The sequence below is a fragment of the Numenius arquata genome, chromosome 8, assembly GCF_964106895.1.
Source record: "Numenius arquata chromosome 8, bNumArq3.hap1.1, whole genome shotgun sequence".
Taxonomy (NCBI): Eukaryota; Metazoa; Chordata; class Aves; order Charadriiformes; family Scolopacidae; genus Numenius; species Numenius arquata.
In genome coordinates, this window is record NC_133583.1 from 25,872,040 (window position 1) to 25,889,918 (window position 17,879).

Genomic DNA, 17,879 nt, shown 5'->3' on the forward strand with positions numbered 1-17,879 from the left:
CATGTCGAGCAGGAACCAAGCCCTGCAGCCAGCTCTCCACCTGGCTTATGGCATAGGGGCTCAGGGCAATGGAGGAGCAGAGACTCAGGGCAGGAGAGGCAGCACCATGAGCCAGAGAAGCACCAAAGGTTCTGCAGCAGAAGGAGGGGGAGCTGGAGCCCACGGTACCAAGGGGCTCCTTGCTGACATATGGGTTTGGGAATCTGCCAGAGGTCAGACCCTGTTTAAGTGCCAGAAAGCTGTTTTGGTCACTGGCTACTAAACAAAGGGATCATTCTGGAAAAAAATCAAAGCAAACCTCTGCACCTGACCAGCTAAAGCACAGGGACAAAGATCAAAAGGTCTATTCAAAAATCAGGACAGCAGAAGGGCACAGTCTCACCGACAGCTCTCCCCCAGCACTTGCGAGTGTTCACACGTTACGATAAGAATGATAAATGGCTGGAGGTCACGGAGAGTTTGTGCCTTCCCCCAGCTTGCCGAGGAGATGCATGACCAGCTTCTGCAGGGCTTCAGCCCGGACCACCGAGACGCGCAGCACTTCCTCGTGGTTGGCTTTCTCCTGGCTGCTGTAGCTCGTCACCACTTTGTTGGTGATGAGGGAGATCCCAAGGACTCGGAGGCCACAATGTCTGGCTACAATGACTTCTGGGACCGTGCTCATGCCTGTGGTGGGAGAGGAAAGGAGCTGGATGAGTCAGGATTTACACCAAAACAAGATCTCTCCAAGGCTGCAAACCACCATCCTACCCTCAGCCCATGCCCTCGTCTCATTCCCCCACAGTCGAAGGCTGCGGTACTTGTCAGGCTGTAATAGTTGTAGCACCACGGCTACACCTCTGCTGGGCACAATAAACCACCCACATTTCATTCCTGAGCGCTGCGTCTCTCTCCCCGAGACGTGTCACACTGCTTGCAGCCCTGCAAAGAGAAGCACTGATGTGCTGTGTCATTTGGGTCTTCTCCTCCACGGCTGGAAAAAAAGGTACCGCAAAGAAAAATGGCTTTGTGGGAAGCTGAGCTCCTTTCCTCTCACACAACGAATCTGCAGGTATTAATGAACAGATTTCCACGAGATGCTTCAATGACCCAGGGGTCAAGCTGGAGGAAAGATATGGATGACAATGCTTACCTTCCTCGTGTGCGGTTGGGAAGGTATCCATAATTACCATCCCTAAACTATCACGAGTCTTACGGAGGGCTGCTTTGTAGGGAAGAGGCACGGTAAAAATCCTCAAAAGTGTCTGAATTTAAAAAATATAATAGAAAAGGACTCTATTTCTGCTGGGGGCCCACTCAGTCCTGCTGAAGTCAAGGCATCAGAGCGTAGGAGATGTGCTTGGGAAATAAACCCAGCCTTGTACGGGGGTCCCTGTCCCGGGCAGCCGTACGCAGAGAGACTTTCTGCAGATCCATCCCAGAAGCTGCACTAAGGCACTTCAGAACTACGCAGGAACACACAGAGCTCCTTTCTCTATGCCCAGGAGTCTCAGAGGGAGAGTCAAAGCCTGAAGCAAGCCAGCCTTGAGCAGAATTAACCCTTTAATCCAGGCGCCCAACCAACCCGCCCAGCCCAGCCCGTGCAGCGTACCTACAGCATCCGCTCCCAGCGCCTGCAGCAGGCGGCACTCGGCGATGGTTTCGTAGCAGGGACCAGGCAGCAGGCAGTAGACTCCTTCTCGGACGAAGCTCAGAAAGCCCAGCTCCTGCGCGCTCTCCATTGCCAGGCCCAGCAGGTCTTGTTCATAAGCATCTGACATGCAGGGAAACCTCACTCCAAACCTGCAAGGCAGTAAAGGGCAGAGCCACGGGTGATATTGTTGCTGCTGCCTGCCCTCCAGAAGAGTTCTGTGATGCTCACCCTTTAGAGAAAAGGGAAATGTTGAGGGCAGACCTGCCATGGATGCAATCTCTCTCATCCTAGACTTACCATGAGATACTTCTGCCACCATGACATTCCTGCTAGATCTCATCACCCGAGACCCTCAGCAAGCAGAGGTCATGGCTGTTGGAAGGTCTGGCACTGCTTTCCTAACAGACAAACTCTTCTAGAAACGGCCTTTCCAAGGACATGGACCTGTTGGAGCAGGGCCAGAGGAGGCCACGGAGATGCTGGGAGGGCTGGAGACCCTCTGCTGGGAGAGTTGGGGGGTTCAGCCTGGAGAAGAGAAGGCTCTGGGGAGACCTTAGAGCCCCTTCCAGTCCCTCAAGGGGCTCCAGGAAAGCTGGGGAGGGACTCTGGATCAGGGAGGGGAGCCATAGGACGAGGGGGAAGGGTTTGACACTGGAAGAGGGGAGATTGAGATGAGATGTGGGGAAGAACTTCTTTGCTGTGAGGGTGGTGAGAGCCTGGCCCAGGTTGCCCAGAGAAGCTGTGGCTGCCCCATCCCTGGAGGGCTTCAAGGCCAGGTTGGAGGGGGCTTGGAGTAACCTGGTCTGGTGGGAGGTGTCCCTGCCCAGGGCAGGGGGTGGGACTGGATGGGCTTTAAGGTCCCTTCCAACCTAAACCATTCCATGATTCTATGACTCGTGTCTCCGGGGAACGCTGATGGCCAATTCTCTCCCCAGTAACTCCCCGCAGTGATTTTTAAATATTGTCCATCAAACAGCTGCTGCCCTTTGCTTCTCCTGCACGATGGCTTGCAAACAGGCACCAAGTCCCAAAGGTTGTCCCAGTGAGAGGGTTTGAGCAGGGCCCAATGGAGCAGGGGTCACTACTTTTAAGACTCATCGCAGCAGGCAGCTCCTAAACTGGGCTCATGGGCAGGGATGCCCCGTACCACAACAGCAAGGGCTGTCCTGTCCCTGCATTAACATCCTAATGGATGGAAAAACAGAGTTGGATGCACTGGACTCAGTGACATCTGAGTCTTTCCACTTTATTGTTGACATTAGGTCAGTTTGAAGGGCCTCAAGGCTTGACTTTCTTTGGAAGGCAGATGAACAAAGCTTGCTAGTCAGAAAATACATCCCAGGAAAGAGCATCTACTTCGGCATTTGGTTCCTGGCATGGCAAAATCAGACCGAGCACAAGCTTGGAGACTCTTCTAGGACAGAAGTGCAATCCAACTGTGCATTTGAGATGCCCCAGTAAGTTCTTCCTGCCCCTCAGTTGCCCACCCGGCACACACACATCCTATAGGTCTTATACCGCATCTGCCAGCCCCAGAGAATGGGTACTGAATACCCAGCAGAGCATCAGATGGTATTAGATGTCTACATTTAGATAACAACATTCCATTCCAGGTGGTGTCCTTTGCAGGGAAACAGGGAGAGGAGCACATGATGGAGCTCCAGGCTACCATATTTTAGGTAGCCTTCATCCTGTGCTTCAAAGCTGGGTCTTCTCGCTTGCCTTGGATCTTAGGATAACAGCTCAGTCCTGTTTCTGACCGAGCAAATGCTACTATTGACTCAAGGAGAACAGAAATAGATGGCCAAGACTGGCGTGCTGCTGCTGAGGAAGTCTGGAAAATAAACTCCCAGCCACATTCACCAACCCCGTTTGGTAGGGGTAGACCGGGTCCCTCATCTAGGCTATTAAAGCTCCTGCTTGTTTTCATGTTCTTCCAGCTCAATGCTCAGGGCAGTAGGTGGCTTATTTTACATTTATAAACAGTAAAATGTTATATAAATAAAAAACAAACTTTCCCATCTGGTCTGAGGTAATAAGTATTCATCACCATGAAAATTGCTTCTCTTTCCTGAAGGATGGCCAGCAATGCGGAAGCCAATCTCTAATTTATTAAATTCAGTCCTCAGATTCTTGCAGCATTTTCCCTTTTTCACATCACTTCATTGCCTCTAGTTTTACTCTGCTGTGCTTAGATAAATCCTTCCTGGGGGCTGGGCTGGACAGGACTGGATTTTAGGAGGAGGATGCTCAACTAAAACTCTGCAATACTTTGAAAGCTGTTTCATAAAGACCTTTTCCCCATTTTGATGCTGTGGTCAGCCGTACAAAAGTCACCTCCCAGAGCGCTGCAGCCTTCGCCAAGAACCTGCTCCTGGGAGGCAACGAGACAGCGACGCCGCTTTTGAATGTTCTCCAGATGCAATTATTGTTTGGTTGGCGTTTCTCCTCCTGTTCCTGCGCGATTATGCAAGTCCGGAGAGCTTTAAACACTCCTCCATGTGCCTTCTGTGCTTTTGATCATTCTTTCCTCCAACCCACACCAGTACCTGTGAAGATGCAAAGACGTTCCACTTCAGATGCGTACTGTCCTCTTGCCATGTGAACGGCAGAACAGCATTTATTTCTCCTGAGGTAGTTGCTAGCACCTTTCAGATTTCTTCAGAAGTAGCAGCCAGATCTGGCGTTACATCAGGGAGGAAATAACTTTAACTGGAAACCAGATGGACCACCTTATCCTCAACCAGAACTTTCTTTTTGGAAAGATCCCAGGACAGCCCAGGTGCCTGCCCTGCAAACATGCCCTTTTTTCAAGATGAAGGTATCAACTCCACAATGAATTTAACCAGCTCATTATCTAAACTCACTCTTTGCTCATAAACTACCACCTCCTTCTCCACCTCTGTTGCTTGTCCTCTGCCTTCACACACCTGGCTTTCACCTGGCTTCTCTCCTGCCAGCTTGGCTAGGACATAATTCTTGCTAATGTTATCTCCATATCACAATCCAGCCTCTTTCTTTCCTGCCATAAGGACCTTGACAGCCCTGGATCTTCATGGCTTCCATGTTGACTTTCCTGACATTTGACATGCTCTCCTTGGCTCAGCCTGAGCCTCCGGTGGATGTGTCCTCACGCTTTGTTTAGCCCCATTTGAGACCCAACGGGCTTCTTTATGTAAACACCGGTCCATCTGGCATGACCCCTCTCAGTGCTATGACCTTGCTGGTGCTGGTTGCCTTCCACACTACCAGTCTGATGGTGCCTTGGAAGGATTTTAGGATCGTAGACTAATTCAGGTTGGAAGGGACCTCAAGGTCATCTAGTCCAGCCTCCTGCTCAAAGCAACTCTATGTCCGGCAACACCTGCATTCCAGGGGTGAGGATGTGTTACAAGTTCCTCTGTGCACCATCCATAGGGTAAAGATCCTGTTACACAGCTCATACAGGAACTCCATTTCCCTGCTCAACCAGCAGCAGATCACTCTCGTAGATCTAGAGGCCTCCTGAGAGGCTGCCAAGACAACCACCTCTCAGGAGACTGATGCCTTCAGTGAATACATGATGTCAACAAAGACACTCCCGTTTAATGACCTGGATACAAGGGCGGTTATCAGTAGATTTTGAGGTTTTGTCTTTGCTATCAGCCGACTGCCTGGCCTCTGTCCTATCAGTTCCACCACACCAGAAGTAGCTGTTGATAAATGCCGGCTGGAAGCACTGCAGTTCACCAGATTGCTCAATTAAGAGGAACTAGCAGAGAGAGGGACTGACAAGAAGAGACAGCAGCAGGTCTCTTCAGCAGACGGTACGACTGGCGATGTCAGGAGAAGGATCAGGAGCCTACTTTTATAGAACAAAACCTTCTGGAGGTTTGCGTATAAACTCCTCACAGGCTTGTAGGAGCAGGCAACAGCCAAGGAAGGGTGCAGGTGGCACAGCACACACAGCTATTGCTTTAACTTTTCCCTCGTGGGTACCCGGAGCCAAACTCTACCTCTCCATAAATACTTGCCAGCGGGCACAAATGGCAGTCCCAGCCTGCAGCTGGAGGAAAAAGGACTAATTGGTAACATGGGGGCTGAGGGGTCAGCCAAGGAACTAGGAAATGTGTATTTAGCCTGAACTTCAGGGTGGGACAGCAGGAGATGAATCAGGACAGGAGCAAAAGGCAGTAACAGAGCTGTTTAGGAAGACTAAACAACCTGCCACGCAGCTTGTCTAAGGCAGCAACACTAATCCCTCATTAAACCATCAGAAATGCTGTTCTGCTCTTGCAACCTTATGCTACCCAGTTCTGGGAGGGCGGGGATGCCTCCTTACCTCTCATCGTTTGGTCCACGCAGGGGATTCTGCCCTCCCAAGCCAAACATGCTGATGTGATCTCTAATGAACATGATGTCCCCCACTTGGAAGTGGGGATTCAGTCCCCCAGCAGCATTTGTGACAATCAAGATCTCCACCCCCAGGAGAAAGAAGACCCTGATGGGAAAGGTGATCTGCAAGAACCAAAGGTATATATGCAATGAGTATCGCAATTCCTCGACAGCTACTACTACTACGTTTGTAGTATTGCAATTTGTAGACAGTTTACACGATGCACAGAAGGGTCTCGATGAGGCTACAAGGAGACAAAACAACTTTTCTCCAATTTTTAAATTTTTCACTAATTTAAATCGAAAGAATTTTAATGTTTTAAAACATTAAAAACTAATCTTGAAATGAATACTATTAAAATTCTAGCCCGTGATTTCTACAGTTGCACAAAGGTCAAATAGATGCGGTAGAAAAAGAATATGCAGATAATTCTTCCTTGCTGCCAAGGTCTTGCGGAGATCAAACCACTGCACTGATTGAAGTAACTACTTATGCACATGGACTCGGAGTGTAATTGATAAACCAGCTTTTTACAGCAGTGATGCATTTCACAGAAGCACCGAGATTATTTTCTTCATTTCATTTTATTCACGTTAGTTCACTTCAGTGACCTGCTTATCCAAAGTTAAGGAACAATTGGGAAGCGGAAAAAAACCCATTTAAGCAGATTGATTTTGAGGAGTCAAGAAGGAATCAGGATGATATCTGTTGCCTCTCAAGTGCTAAAGAAGCTGTGAGCAGAAAATTCCCTAGCTACGGACATCACTTCTTTAAGAAATGCGTTCGTTGTAATAGACAAACATGTTTTGATAAATCTAGTTTTGTATCAAGTGCATTTAAAATAGTTTGGTGGGTTTTTTTTTCCAATAAAAAGTTGAGTAGGGCCTAGCATTACAGCTTATACCCAAATGCAGCCTGACCTCAGCCACAATTAAAACCTCAAAGCTATCCGAATAAAAAAGAATATACAAAACTATCAGCCAGTAAATAAGAAATATTATTGGCGTTTCCAACAGAAATGTACATAAATGCATGTCAGCTAATACTTGAATATTCACATAGTTCCTATGTTAACTGGGAGAGCGTGCCAAGTTAAACGAGCCAGGGAGTTTTTTCTAGAGGAAAAAAAAAAAGCTTTACGCTGTACAAATGCAAAAGATTAAAATAGATTATTCTCATCACTCATAGTTTTGCAACTGCTGATTTAAATCATGATTAAAATGATTGAGTTAGGCTATATAAATCCACCTGCCTCGTGTGATACGCTATTTTGCCCTGCGAGTATAGCGGGGCTTGCCACTTCGTACGGCTGCGCAGCATCAGCTTCACCTAGCAGAAGCTGACTGCCTCTCCATTGGAACTCCACACTGTATTTTTGGGGGGAGAAATCTAAAATCTAAGCAAGATTCACCGCAAGAGGAGTGGAAGCTCATTGCAAGAGCTAACCTCCTGCAGCTAGATATCAAAGCAAGTGGTCACTTTGGTAGCTTTTACAACTTATCTCCCGCGACGTGAAGTGATTTTCTTCAGGAGAACTCACCGTGCTGACAGAGTATCCTTCGTAGTAGTGGAACCGTCCCTGCATACACACGCAGGGCTGCCCGTTCAGCTCCCCAAAAACCAGTCTGCCGACGTGCCCTGCAACTGGAAATTAATACAGTGTCGTTTTAGTTACAGCTCGCGAGGTCTTTGACTTCAGAGGGATTTGCCAGTTGGCGATTATGCATGTTGTAGAGAGGTGGGTGGGTGTTGGCCTCTTCTCCCAAGGGAATAACGGCAGGACCAGAGGAAATGGTCTGAAGTTGGGGCAGGGGAGGTTTAGATTAGATATCAGGAAGAATTACTTTACTGAGAGGGTGGTCAGGCACTGGAACAGCCTGCCCAGGGAGGTGGTGGAGTCGCCATCCCTGGAGGTATTTCAGAAACGTGTAGACGTGGCACTTCAGGGCATGCTCTAGTGCCCGAGATTGTTGGGTTGTGTCTGTTTGTGGGTGGGGTGGGGTGTGGTTGTGGGTGTTTGTTTTGGTTTGGTTTTGGTGTTTGGTGTTCTGGGGTTTTTTTGTTGGTTTTCTTTTTTTGTTTTTTGTTTTTTTTTTTTTTTTTTATTGGTTGGACTCAATGATCTCAAAGGTCCCATCCAACCAAAAATATTCTGTGATTCTGTGATTACAGCGGGGCAGAGCGCCCCAAAAACCAGGAGCTGAAAGTGAAATAAGTACCATAACACAGAAATACATAGTTTGGGGTTTTTTACTGCAAATACAAATTTCACCACTGAGGGACTGGTCTGCAGAGCAGCGCCAAGCGGTGCACGTTGACTTGAGTGATCTCTCTGTAAGGTTGGATCGTGCTGCCAACGGATGGGCTGCTGATGCCCCCGGGTTGTGCTAACCTGTGCTCCGTGGGAAATTAGGGATGTCCTCATATGGAAAGACTGTCTTGTTTTCCAGCACATCGGCCAAGCCTCCCAGTCCAGACCCGCAGACAATGGCAGTCTTCGGGCGCTGGTCGGTACGGGTGCGTAACCAATCCGCTGTTTCCTTATACACCTCATACCTATTTCTGCAAAAGGAGAAGAGATCAGCGAGGCTGACAACCCCTCCAAAGAACAAGCTTCAAAGGATAAAAGTCCTGAAAAGGTGCAAAGAAGAAGAACTTTCATTAAAAGTGAAATAACAGGAGCTTCACTGCTATTATTGAAGATGTTTCACTTTTAATCTCATATATTTTGCCCTCGGCCAGAGGCAAATCACTTGAATCCTCTTTGCCGGTTTCATTCTGCAGTGGAAGAATGGCTAATGATACCCAGATCACAGAAATGTCACAAGGCATAACCACTCCTGCCTCTGATGGGCTCTGGTCTCTCCTGAGATACTGAAGGAATGCAAAAGCACAGTTAGACCAAGAAATTCCAACCTATATGTGCATGCATGGGGATGTCCAGCCTGTGATGGGGACAACCAAGAGGATGGAAGTCCAAGGGCACATGTACAGCATGGGTGGGATGCTGTGCTGATGGAGTAGACACCATTCTCTGCAATAGGTAGACTACTGGGACATGGGGCAAGCATCACCTACAGAGATGGAGAACCCAATCTTCCTAAGTGTTGAGTGGCATCAGCTCCCAGTAATTCCTTCTGGGGCTGGTAACACATCTCATCTCAAACATCCACCTTCTCCATACCTCCTGGTTTCAGTAGAGGAGGCTGAATGTGGAGATCTCATTCATCCTTTCCTCGCCCCCAGGGTGAGCAGTGGGTCACACATGCAGACTGGTCCTGGGCAAGAGGCCCAATGACATCAGTCTACATCAAAAGAAAAGAAAACCAGGAATTTGGGCTCCTGGGCTTATGCGGTCTGATTGAAGAGTGGGACTGCTCAAATACCTTGGCAAAAATAGGTCTTATCCAGCACTGAGGCACGTTGCTAGAAGGTAGAATAGAACCTGGCATTACACTGCCTGTCATGTATATGTCTCATGGGAAAAGAGAGGACTTCAGTTTTTAGGCCTGTCAGTCCAATAGTCATCACATGAGTTAATCAGTTTTGAAACACAATCAATAGCAGAATAATCCCATAATCCTGTTTCCAACAGGACAACGCTGATACCTTCTGAAAGTCAATACCAAGGTTGATTGGAAACTCTCTTCAAAAGCAAGGGTACTGAGAGCATTTCTTGGTGGCAACTCAATCGTTACCGTTGTTGAGTAGAATTAATGACTATCTATGACAGAGGACTGGGTCACGGAGTGAACCCGCACAGGCAGGGGCAGCAGGTTCTCTATATGAAAAGGTGATCTGCTTATTAAGGGGTGAGATAATCAGATACTGCGAGGCTGAAGGTGATGTAAAATTGACTGGAGATGCTGACAAGCAGCCACTGTCTGCTTCATGAATGTTTCTTTTTTTATCAAGTCACTTATTTCCAGAGGCGCAGACCTTAGGCATGTTGTGATTCCGCTGTCTGCAGCCTTAGAGGACGAACAGAAAAGCTTTCCAAGTGGTGCTCTGCGCTCCAGGTGGTCTCAGACCATTGATGAAGAGGATTTGACTGTCAGGGTACAACTGGTTCCTCTGACTGGAGTATCCGATATCCAAATAAAGGATCTCCATTCTATGTTTTTTCTTTCTTTATATGGACCAAGTAGGTAGCTATTGCACAGGTATCTTCTGTGAGCTTTTTCATAGAATCATAGAATGATTAGAGTTGGAAGGGACCTTAAAGATCATTGAGTTCCAACCCCACTGCCATGGGCAGGGACACCTCCCACCAGACCACGTTGCTCAAAGCCCCCTCCAACCTGGCCTTGAACACTTCCAGGGATGGGGCATCCACAACTTCCCTGGGCAACCTGTTCCAGTGTCTCACCACCCTCACAGGAAAGAATTTCCTCCTAATATCTAGTCTAAATCTCCCCTCTTCCAATTTAAAACCATTACCCCTTGTCCTGTCACCACACTTCCTGACAAAGAGTCCCTCTCCGGCTCTCCTGTAGGCTCCCTTCAGATATTGGAAGGCTGCTATGAGGTCTCCCCGGAGCCTTTTCTTCTCCAGGCTGAACAACCCCAGCTCTCTCAGCCTGTCTCCATAGGGGAGGTGCTCCATCCCTCTGATCATCTTTGTGGCCCTCTGCTGGACCCGTTCCAACAGGTCCATGTCCTTCTTGTGTTGAGGACTCCAAAGCTGGACACAGTACTCCAGGTGGGGTCTCACGAGCACAGAGTAGAGGGGTAGAATCACCTCCCGTGACCTGCTGGCCACACTTCTCTGGATGCAGCCCAGGATGCAGTTGGCTTTCTGGGCTGCCAGTGCACATTGCTGGCTCATGTTGAGCTTCTCATCCACCAACACCCCCAAGTCCTTCTCCTCAGGGCTGCTCTCCAGCCATTCTCCGCCCAACCTGTATTTGTGCCTGGGATTGCCACGTCCCAGGTGCAGGACCCTGCACTTGGCCTGGCTGAACTTCATGTGATTTGCACGAGCCCACCTCTCCAGCCTGTCCAGGACCCTCCAGCGTGTCGACCACGCCACCGAGCTTGGTGTCATCGGCAAACTTGCTGAGGGTGCACTCTATCCCAATGTCCATGTCTCTGACAAAGATGTTGAACAGCACTGGTCCCAGTACCAACCCCTGAGGAACACCACTCATCATTGGCCGCCAACTGGACATTGAACCATTGACCACAACCCTTTCAGTGTGGCCATTCAGCCAGTTCCTGATCCACTGAGTGGTCTGTCCATCGAACCCATGACTTTCCAATTTTGAGACCAGGATGTCATGCAGGACAGCGTCAAATGCTTTGCAGAAGTCCAGGTAGATGATGTCTGTTGCTCTGCCCTTGTCCACCAAGCCTGTGGCAGTACCATAAAAGGCCACCAAATTTGTCAGGCACGATTTGCCCTTGGTGAAGCCAAGCCATCTCCTGCTCCTAGTCCTGTCCAGTGGCTGATACATCAAACTTATGTTCCCAGTTCCAAACTACGGTGTCAGAAACACCCCAGTATGTCATAAACCTGCAATCCAATGAGAAGAAATAACTTCCACGTTCATGAATTAAAAGAAAGTCATTTGGCTGAAATACTCCTCAAAGGACAAGTCTGGAAATGAGAAAGAGTTTATTTACCATAACATATTGTTGAATTTTTTAAGTGTACCATGAGCATTTGAAATAAGCAAAAACGATGAGAGTGACATTAATGAAGCCTACACTTGACTTATCCCTTGCTCCCAGAGAAAAGCTTTAAAAGTGCTTTACATACATTAACGAATGATTCCCTCCCCCCCCCCCAATTTTTCTGTTGAATAACTGTAATCCTTGTTTAGAAATTAGAGGGAACCAGGAGACTTTCAATGTAATACCCAAGCTTTTGACTCGTGGCAGACATGAGAAAAGAACGAGGTCACCAGGATCTGCTCTTCCACTTGACCAATAATCCCCTCTTTTTTGGTAATTTTTTTTTTTTTAAAAGGTGCATACACCCTTGCAAAACAACATTAAAAATTGGATTATTCCTATAGATATTTTAGGAGTGTGGGATGAAGCTGATTCCAAGTCTGCTAAAGACATTGGGATTGATTCGAGCTGTGCTGAGTTCGAGGGGACTTTTTTTCCATCTAAATAGAAGACATTAAAATATTTATTATCCAAAGAAGTAAAATTCCAGAGCTGTCTAACTCTCCTTGCCGGAAAGGACCTTCAGCGGGCACACATGGGCCTTGCAGAGCCCTCTCCATCCCAAAGGCTGAACTGAGGGATGGTTCTCCATCCCCAGTGATGCCAAAATTCATCTGCAATGCCCGGCTTGCAATATTTAGTTTGATGCACGGCATCAAAGGGGACCGGCAGGCACGGATAATTTCTGGCTATGAAGGAGGTACCTGCTCAGTGGGGGCGGAAAGAGGGGAAGTTTGACCTGTGGGTCACCAAAGGCAACGTTTCGCCTGGAACCGCGTGAGCCCGAGGTCTGAGCAGGGCTTTTGACAGCCTGAATTAATACATGTAGCACAAAGCCCTCCGTAGCTACTCCGTCTCCAACAATGCACACCTAATAATAGTGCTCGGTAGCATCGCTTTGGATTAAATCACAGGATCAGCTGAAAACACAATCCCCTTTATTGTGATTGCTGTCATCCACTGGAGAAACGCATCTGTTGCAAAACACAGGACTGTCACTGGTGACGGATCTTTTGTGGCATGAAAAGAAACCACCCTCATTGTGCTCCTAAGGTTGGTTGAAAGCAAATCCATGGAAAAAGCAGACATAGCCCCGATAAGCAGACAAAGCGTTACTTTTCGGAGAGGGGCAGACCGCCATACGTTTTTGCAGCCTATCCCTCTCCACGCCACGATATTTGCCTCTTCTGGCCCAAAACCTCTCCCAAGGTCACCTGCTCCTTGCCATATTTCATAATACCAGCACCTGACACGGGCAGATGGCCAGGCTCCTCTTCAATAATAAGATCTTTACTGCTGAGCAGCCCTTGCCCGACATTTATTGAGCGCCCAGCAAGAAGAGGAAAACAAGGGGGGGGGAAAAGCGATGCAATTTCCCCAGCCCCTTCTCAAGCTTGGGTGTCCATGCACCCCGTTTCACAGCCCCTTACCTGTCTTCCTCAGCATAGGCCATCCTCCTCCTCCTCTTCTCTGCTTAACAAAAAGGGGATGGTCTCTGGAAATGGAGCTGCGGGGTTTTATCTGACCAGAGAGCAGAGGCCTATTGAACCCGCGGAAGCTGCCGCTGTCTCCGGCGGTGAGTCAGGGAGGTGTGTCCCAGCTTCCCTCTGCTTTTTTCCCCCCCAGAGCATCCCTAATCCCCGAGTAGGAGGGGCATTGCTCAGGACATCTGCTTTTCTGGTCTCACCCCTGTGACACGCAGGCTCTAGAACTCTGCGGGGAGCTTACACGCACGCACGCACCGTAGAATGCAGATTAAAGCCTCGAAAGTTCACACGCGCACGCACACACACTTTCCAGCGGCTGCCCGGAGAGAAGCGGCTGACGAGGGACACGCGTAGGTTTGCACGCCTGCCCCCACGCACGTCCACTGGGAACCAGCTGGAGTCACCTGCTCCATTGGGATTCAAACCCCTCACGGGGAGCGTGCAGGGATGCCCTGTACCACCTACCACTGACACCAGCAAGGAGATATTTCCACATCACACGTTGTCCTCTCCCCGTTTCTTCATGGCAACCATCCTTTGGGATTTTTTTTGTTCACATTTAATTGCTTCCCCCATCTCAAAAGGAAATACTGTCTTCAGATACAGAATCACAAAATGATATGGGGTTGGAAGGGACCTCTGGAGATCATCTAGTCCAACCCCCTGCCAGAGCAGGTCCACCCAGAGCAGGTTGCACAGGAACATGTCCAGGCAGGTTTGGAATGTCTCCAGAGAAGGAGACTCCGCCACCTCCCTGGGCAGCCTCTTCCAGGGCTCTGCCACCCTCAAAGGAAAGAAGTTCCTCCTCATGTTTAGGTGGAACTTCTTACATTCAAGTTTGTGCCCATTTTCTCTTGTCCTATCCCTGGGCACCACTGAAAAAAGACCAGCCCCATCCTCTTGACACCCTCCCTTTAACTATTTATAAGCATTGATCAGATCCCCCCTTCTCTTCTCCAGACTAAAAAGACCCAAGTCCCTCAGCCTCTCCTCATAAGAGGGATGCTCCAGGCTCCTAATCATCTTGGCTCCTAAATTCCTGTTCAGCTGATTACACATTAAAAAAAAAACCACCCAAGAAAAACCAAACCCAGGGCCCCCAGCATCTGCCCCTCCAATTTTAGCTTTATTCTGTTAAACAAAGTTTTAAACAACCTTGTCGCATGTGTCTGTCTGTGCAACAGTGCCTGAGCCCAACAACTGATGTAAACCACGTCTAACAGAGCCAGAGATGTTTCCAAAACAATCAAGTGCCAAAAAAATTAAAATTTAAAATTGGTGCTGAGCAGAGGAGAGACCTTACGTGCCCCGGGTGAAAGGCTACAGCTACAATATGCCCTCACAGGTTCTAGATCCAGAGACTAGAATGTATAAATATCCCAAGCAGGGAGAAAACCCCAATTAGAACTTGTCAATTCCCAGACAAATCAGCCAGATGTTAAAAAAAAATTTAGGAAAATCGGGTCGGGCAGCACCAGTTTTAGGTCTCATAATATTTCTTATTACTTCCATTCACATTTGCTTGTTGGTCTTGAAGAGCCCACAACAAACATCCCCTTGGTTGCCCCAGGCAACTCTGAGAACTTCAAAGTCAAAACAGGGTAATAAATGCAGCAAGAAAAACCTGGACATTTTTAGAGAGAGAGGGAGATCCTTCGTGTTGGAAAGCCCCAGGTCCAAGGCAAAAATCCAGAGTATCCTCGTCGGTGCCAGCACAGGCTGGGAGCCCATCACAGCCAGCAGGATTTGGGCATCGCGTGTAGCAGCAAGGTCTGTCGACAACAGGTATTTGTGGAAAGACAGAGTCGGCACTGAAGAAATAGAAAATGGATCTGAACAGTATCCATTAGTGCCCTTTCCCCTCAAGTTCTTGACCTTCTGCCTTTCTTCCTCATATTCACACCTTCAATTCTTATTTATTTATTTTCTCTTTGTCTTTTTTGATGCAGATGAGTGGGTATGTATGCTGCCACTTCAGGAATCAGGGATACATCGCTGTGCTGGCATGGTGTCCCCTGCTCTCAGTTTGCTGGGGGCAATGGAAAATCAGCATTAAGGACCTAATATTGCCCATCATCTTCCCCTTTTACCTCCTTCTTCTCATTCTGTTTTTACCATGTTCCCCCTCCTTTTTCAGATACACCTCCTTTTCATCACCCTCTCATTCCTGTCTTTCTGAACCTCAGCTATCTCTGTCTCCTTGGTGTGTATATTCTTCTTTCCCTTCAGCGTTGTTTTTCTGAGAGCAGAGGTGGTTTTACACAGATTTAATTGCATCAGACCCTGCGTCCAAGCAGCGCCTTTGCCTTTCTACGCGAGCCAAAGTGCCAAAGGACTCTACAAGTCACCGTCACCCCAAGGAATGCCTGCCTTAAGCCAGGGCCTTAGAGCCACTTACCAGCTCTCCCAAGTCTTTTTGCCCTCTGGAAACCCCCACTCCTCTCGCCAGAACACAGGACTTCTTTGAAAGCCGTTATTTGCTCCCATTAAATTAAAAGATAGAGCAATGTTAGGCCCTTAACGTTGATTTTCCATACAGTTCTTTGGTATCAGCAGAGTTCTGATGCCCCCCAGATATGTTCCCTTCCTTAGCCTTAATCTGATTACATTCATTAATCTGATTCTTTTTAGCAACGCAGACAGGAGAGATGAGACAGCCTGAGAGCTCTTCCCAATTTGTCCTCGTCTAAGACAATCTCCTCCCTAGTTTGGATTTACATGGAAAACAGGATTATCGAAAAGAGACCGTTTTATCTATCTTCCTGCAGCGCCCGTTATTTAACAGCAGCAAGAATGACTTGAGTTTTAACCTGCAATGGTGCATTGGCTGGACAAGTACTAGATAAAGGTTTGCTCTACCAGAAAAATTAATTTGAGCATTGAGGGCATTCATGCCAATAACACTGTAGAGAGGAAGCGAAAAAACTAATTAAGCTTCAGCTCCTGTACAAGTACTCCAAAGCAGATCCAGCTAAAAAAAAATAAGATATTGAATAGATTGCATAAGCCTTAAGAAAGAGTATTGACAGTTTTTCTGTCCTGAATCTCAGACGTCTCTTGCTCTTTCTGTATGTATGTGTCTGCCGCAAACTGTATCTATAATCCACATCTTATTGACTCGGGTGTCACTCAAGTCCTGTTTCTGTAGCCAGAACTTCAACGGCTACAGGATGCAGATATAATCACCTCAAATAATTTTATAACAATGCTTTACATTCCTACAGCAACTACTATCTAAAGAAGTGTTGTGAAGTATTTTGCAAGCATTTCATCAAAACATTTAATTAATGCTTCGGGCTAAGTCTCCCACTTCCCCACGTGCTCACATTATCGCAGCATCAAATTATCTTGTAAATCTTCTCACGTGTCCATCACCTTTTTGGGGAAGGGAACTGAGCTGCAGAAAGATTAAGGGGGTGTCTGCACAGTGGAGACAATTTACATCAGCCTAGTCCAGGAGAAAGCATTGCCCAAAAAGTCCTGCAGGCTTTACCATGCCCTCGTGGGTGCTGGGCTCACCTTTATCTCTCGCTGGGGGGCATCCCTCCCCCCTGCCCTGATTCTCCTGCATCTAGAAAAGGCAAGATTCTCCCTCAGTGTTTTGGAGGAATGTGAAACAGATAAAGCCTGGAAAGATTTTGCTTTGCTGCTGATTGCCTGAAGTGCAGGTTCCAGATCTCATTAAAAAAATTACTAAACGTGCTCAAAGAGGTAATCAGGATTTTTGCAGCAATTTGGAAACTCATTGTTTGGGAAACTCATCATTTGTTTGTACGCTGGTTCTCCTGGACAGCCACAGGAGCGTTACTAGCCATGAGGAAGGTAAATAACATCAGATTATGTACCATAGAAGTTATTCCCCTACAGATCATTTTAACAGAAATCTCTAGGAAGGTCTGCCTGAAATGACACAGGTGCTGCTCGTCGTATGTCTTCAGGGGAGAGACCGCCGGCCATAGAGAAGGCAGAAAAGGGATGACCAGGGGAACAGAAAACCAGAGGCTCAAGAGGCTTGTCATGGTTAGCTGAGCGAAATGAAAACTAAGCAATGCTCCGGTGACAGCCTGAAAATGTTGCCATGGAGGCGGGAGAGACACAGAAACTTGAGAGAGGCACCAGGGAGCTGGGGAGATGCATGTTCAGTTAGGCTAGACATCAGGAAAAAGCTTCCAGCTACCCAAAGCGTGCAGCCCTGAGGAGCCCTCCTGTAAGGGCGGTGGGGAAACAGCTTTTGGGGTGGAAATCGGCTAATATAAGGGTTACGTGATGTTCGCTGGGAGGACGACACAGAATTCTCCGTAAAAACTCACCAGCTCTACAAGACTCGGGCAGAAAGAGAAAGCAACTTGGCCAGCTCCATGAACAAATGATACCAATGGAAATTAGGAAAAGAGCAGAGATGTCCCAAGACCAGCCAACATCTGCATCTTCCAGCTCAAAGGCTAAAGGATAGCACTGCCATTGTGGCTGTGAGAGTTTGTGGAAATGAAAAGTGCTGTGTCATGGAAGTCAGTAGAGACAGGGCACGAAGAAAGGGATCATTCGGGGATTTGAAGGAAAGGAGTTGTACTTTCTGAAGGGATAGAAACGGCACAAGAAGGGGTCGGGGACGAACGGATGGGCTGCGTGCTGCGAAAGTGCTCTGAGGCAGGCAGAAAAACCAGAGAGCTCAGGGGAAAAAGCTGCAACAACGCTTTAGTGAGGATAA

At 47.9% G+C, this 17,879-nt stretch overlaps 1 protein-coding gene across 1 annotated transcript; it reads right to left on the bottom strand.

Moving 5' to 3' along the window:
• Positions 1-448: 448 nt before the first annotated feature.
• On the bottom strand, positions 449-13,137 carry PNP (purine nucleoside phosphorylase). The gene is made up of 6 exons (XM_074152567.1): positions 13,115-13,137; positions 8,401-8,570; positions 7,549-7,652; positions 5,955-6,130; positions 1,592-1,782; positions 449-666 (listed from the first exon to the last, which is right to left on the bottom strand). The coding sequence occupies exons 1-6, from the start codon at positions 13,135-13,137 to the stop codon at positions 449-451; spliced, it is 882 nt and encodes a 293-aa protein (XP_074008668.1).
• Positions 13,138-17,879: the final 4,742 nt, after the last annotated feature.

Coding starts and splice junctions, on each gene's coding strand:
- PNP (XM_074152567.1), bottom strand. CDS start 13,137: ATGGCCTATGCTGAGGAAGACAG. Junction 6,131..7,548: donor AAGGATACTCTGTCAGCACG/GTGAGTTCTCCT, acceptor TGGTTCTTGCAG/ATCACCTTTCCCATCAGGGT. Junction 1,783..5,954: donor CGTGGACCAAACGATGAGAG/GTAAGGAGGCAT, acceptor ACTGCCTTGCAG/GTTTGGAGTGAGGTTTCCCT.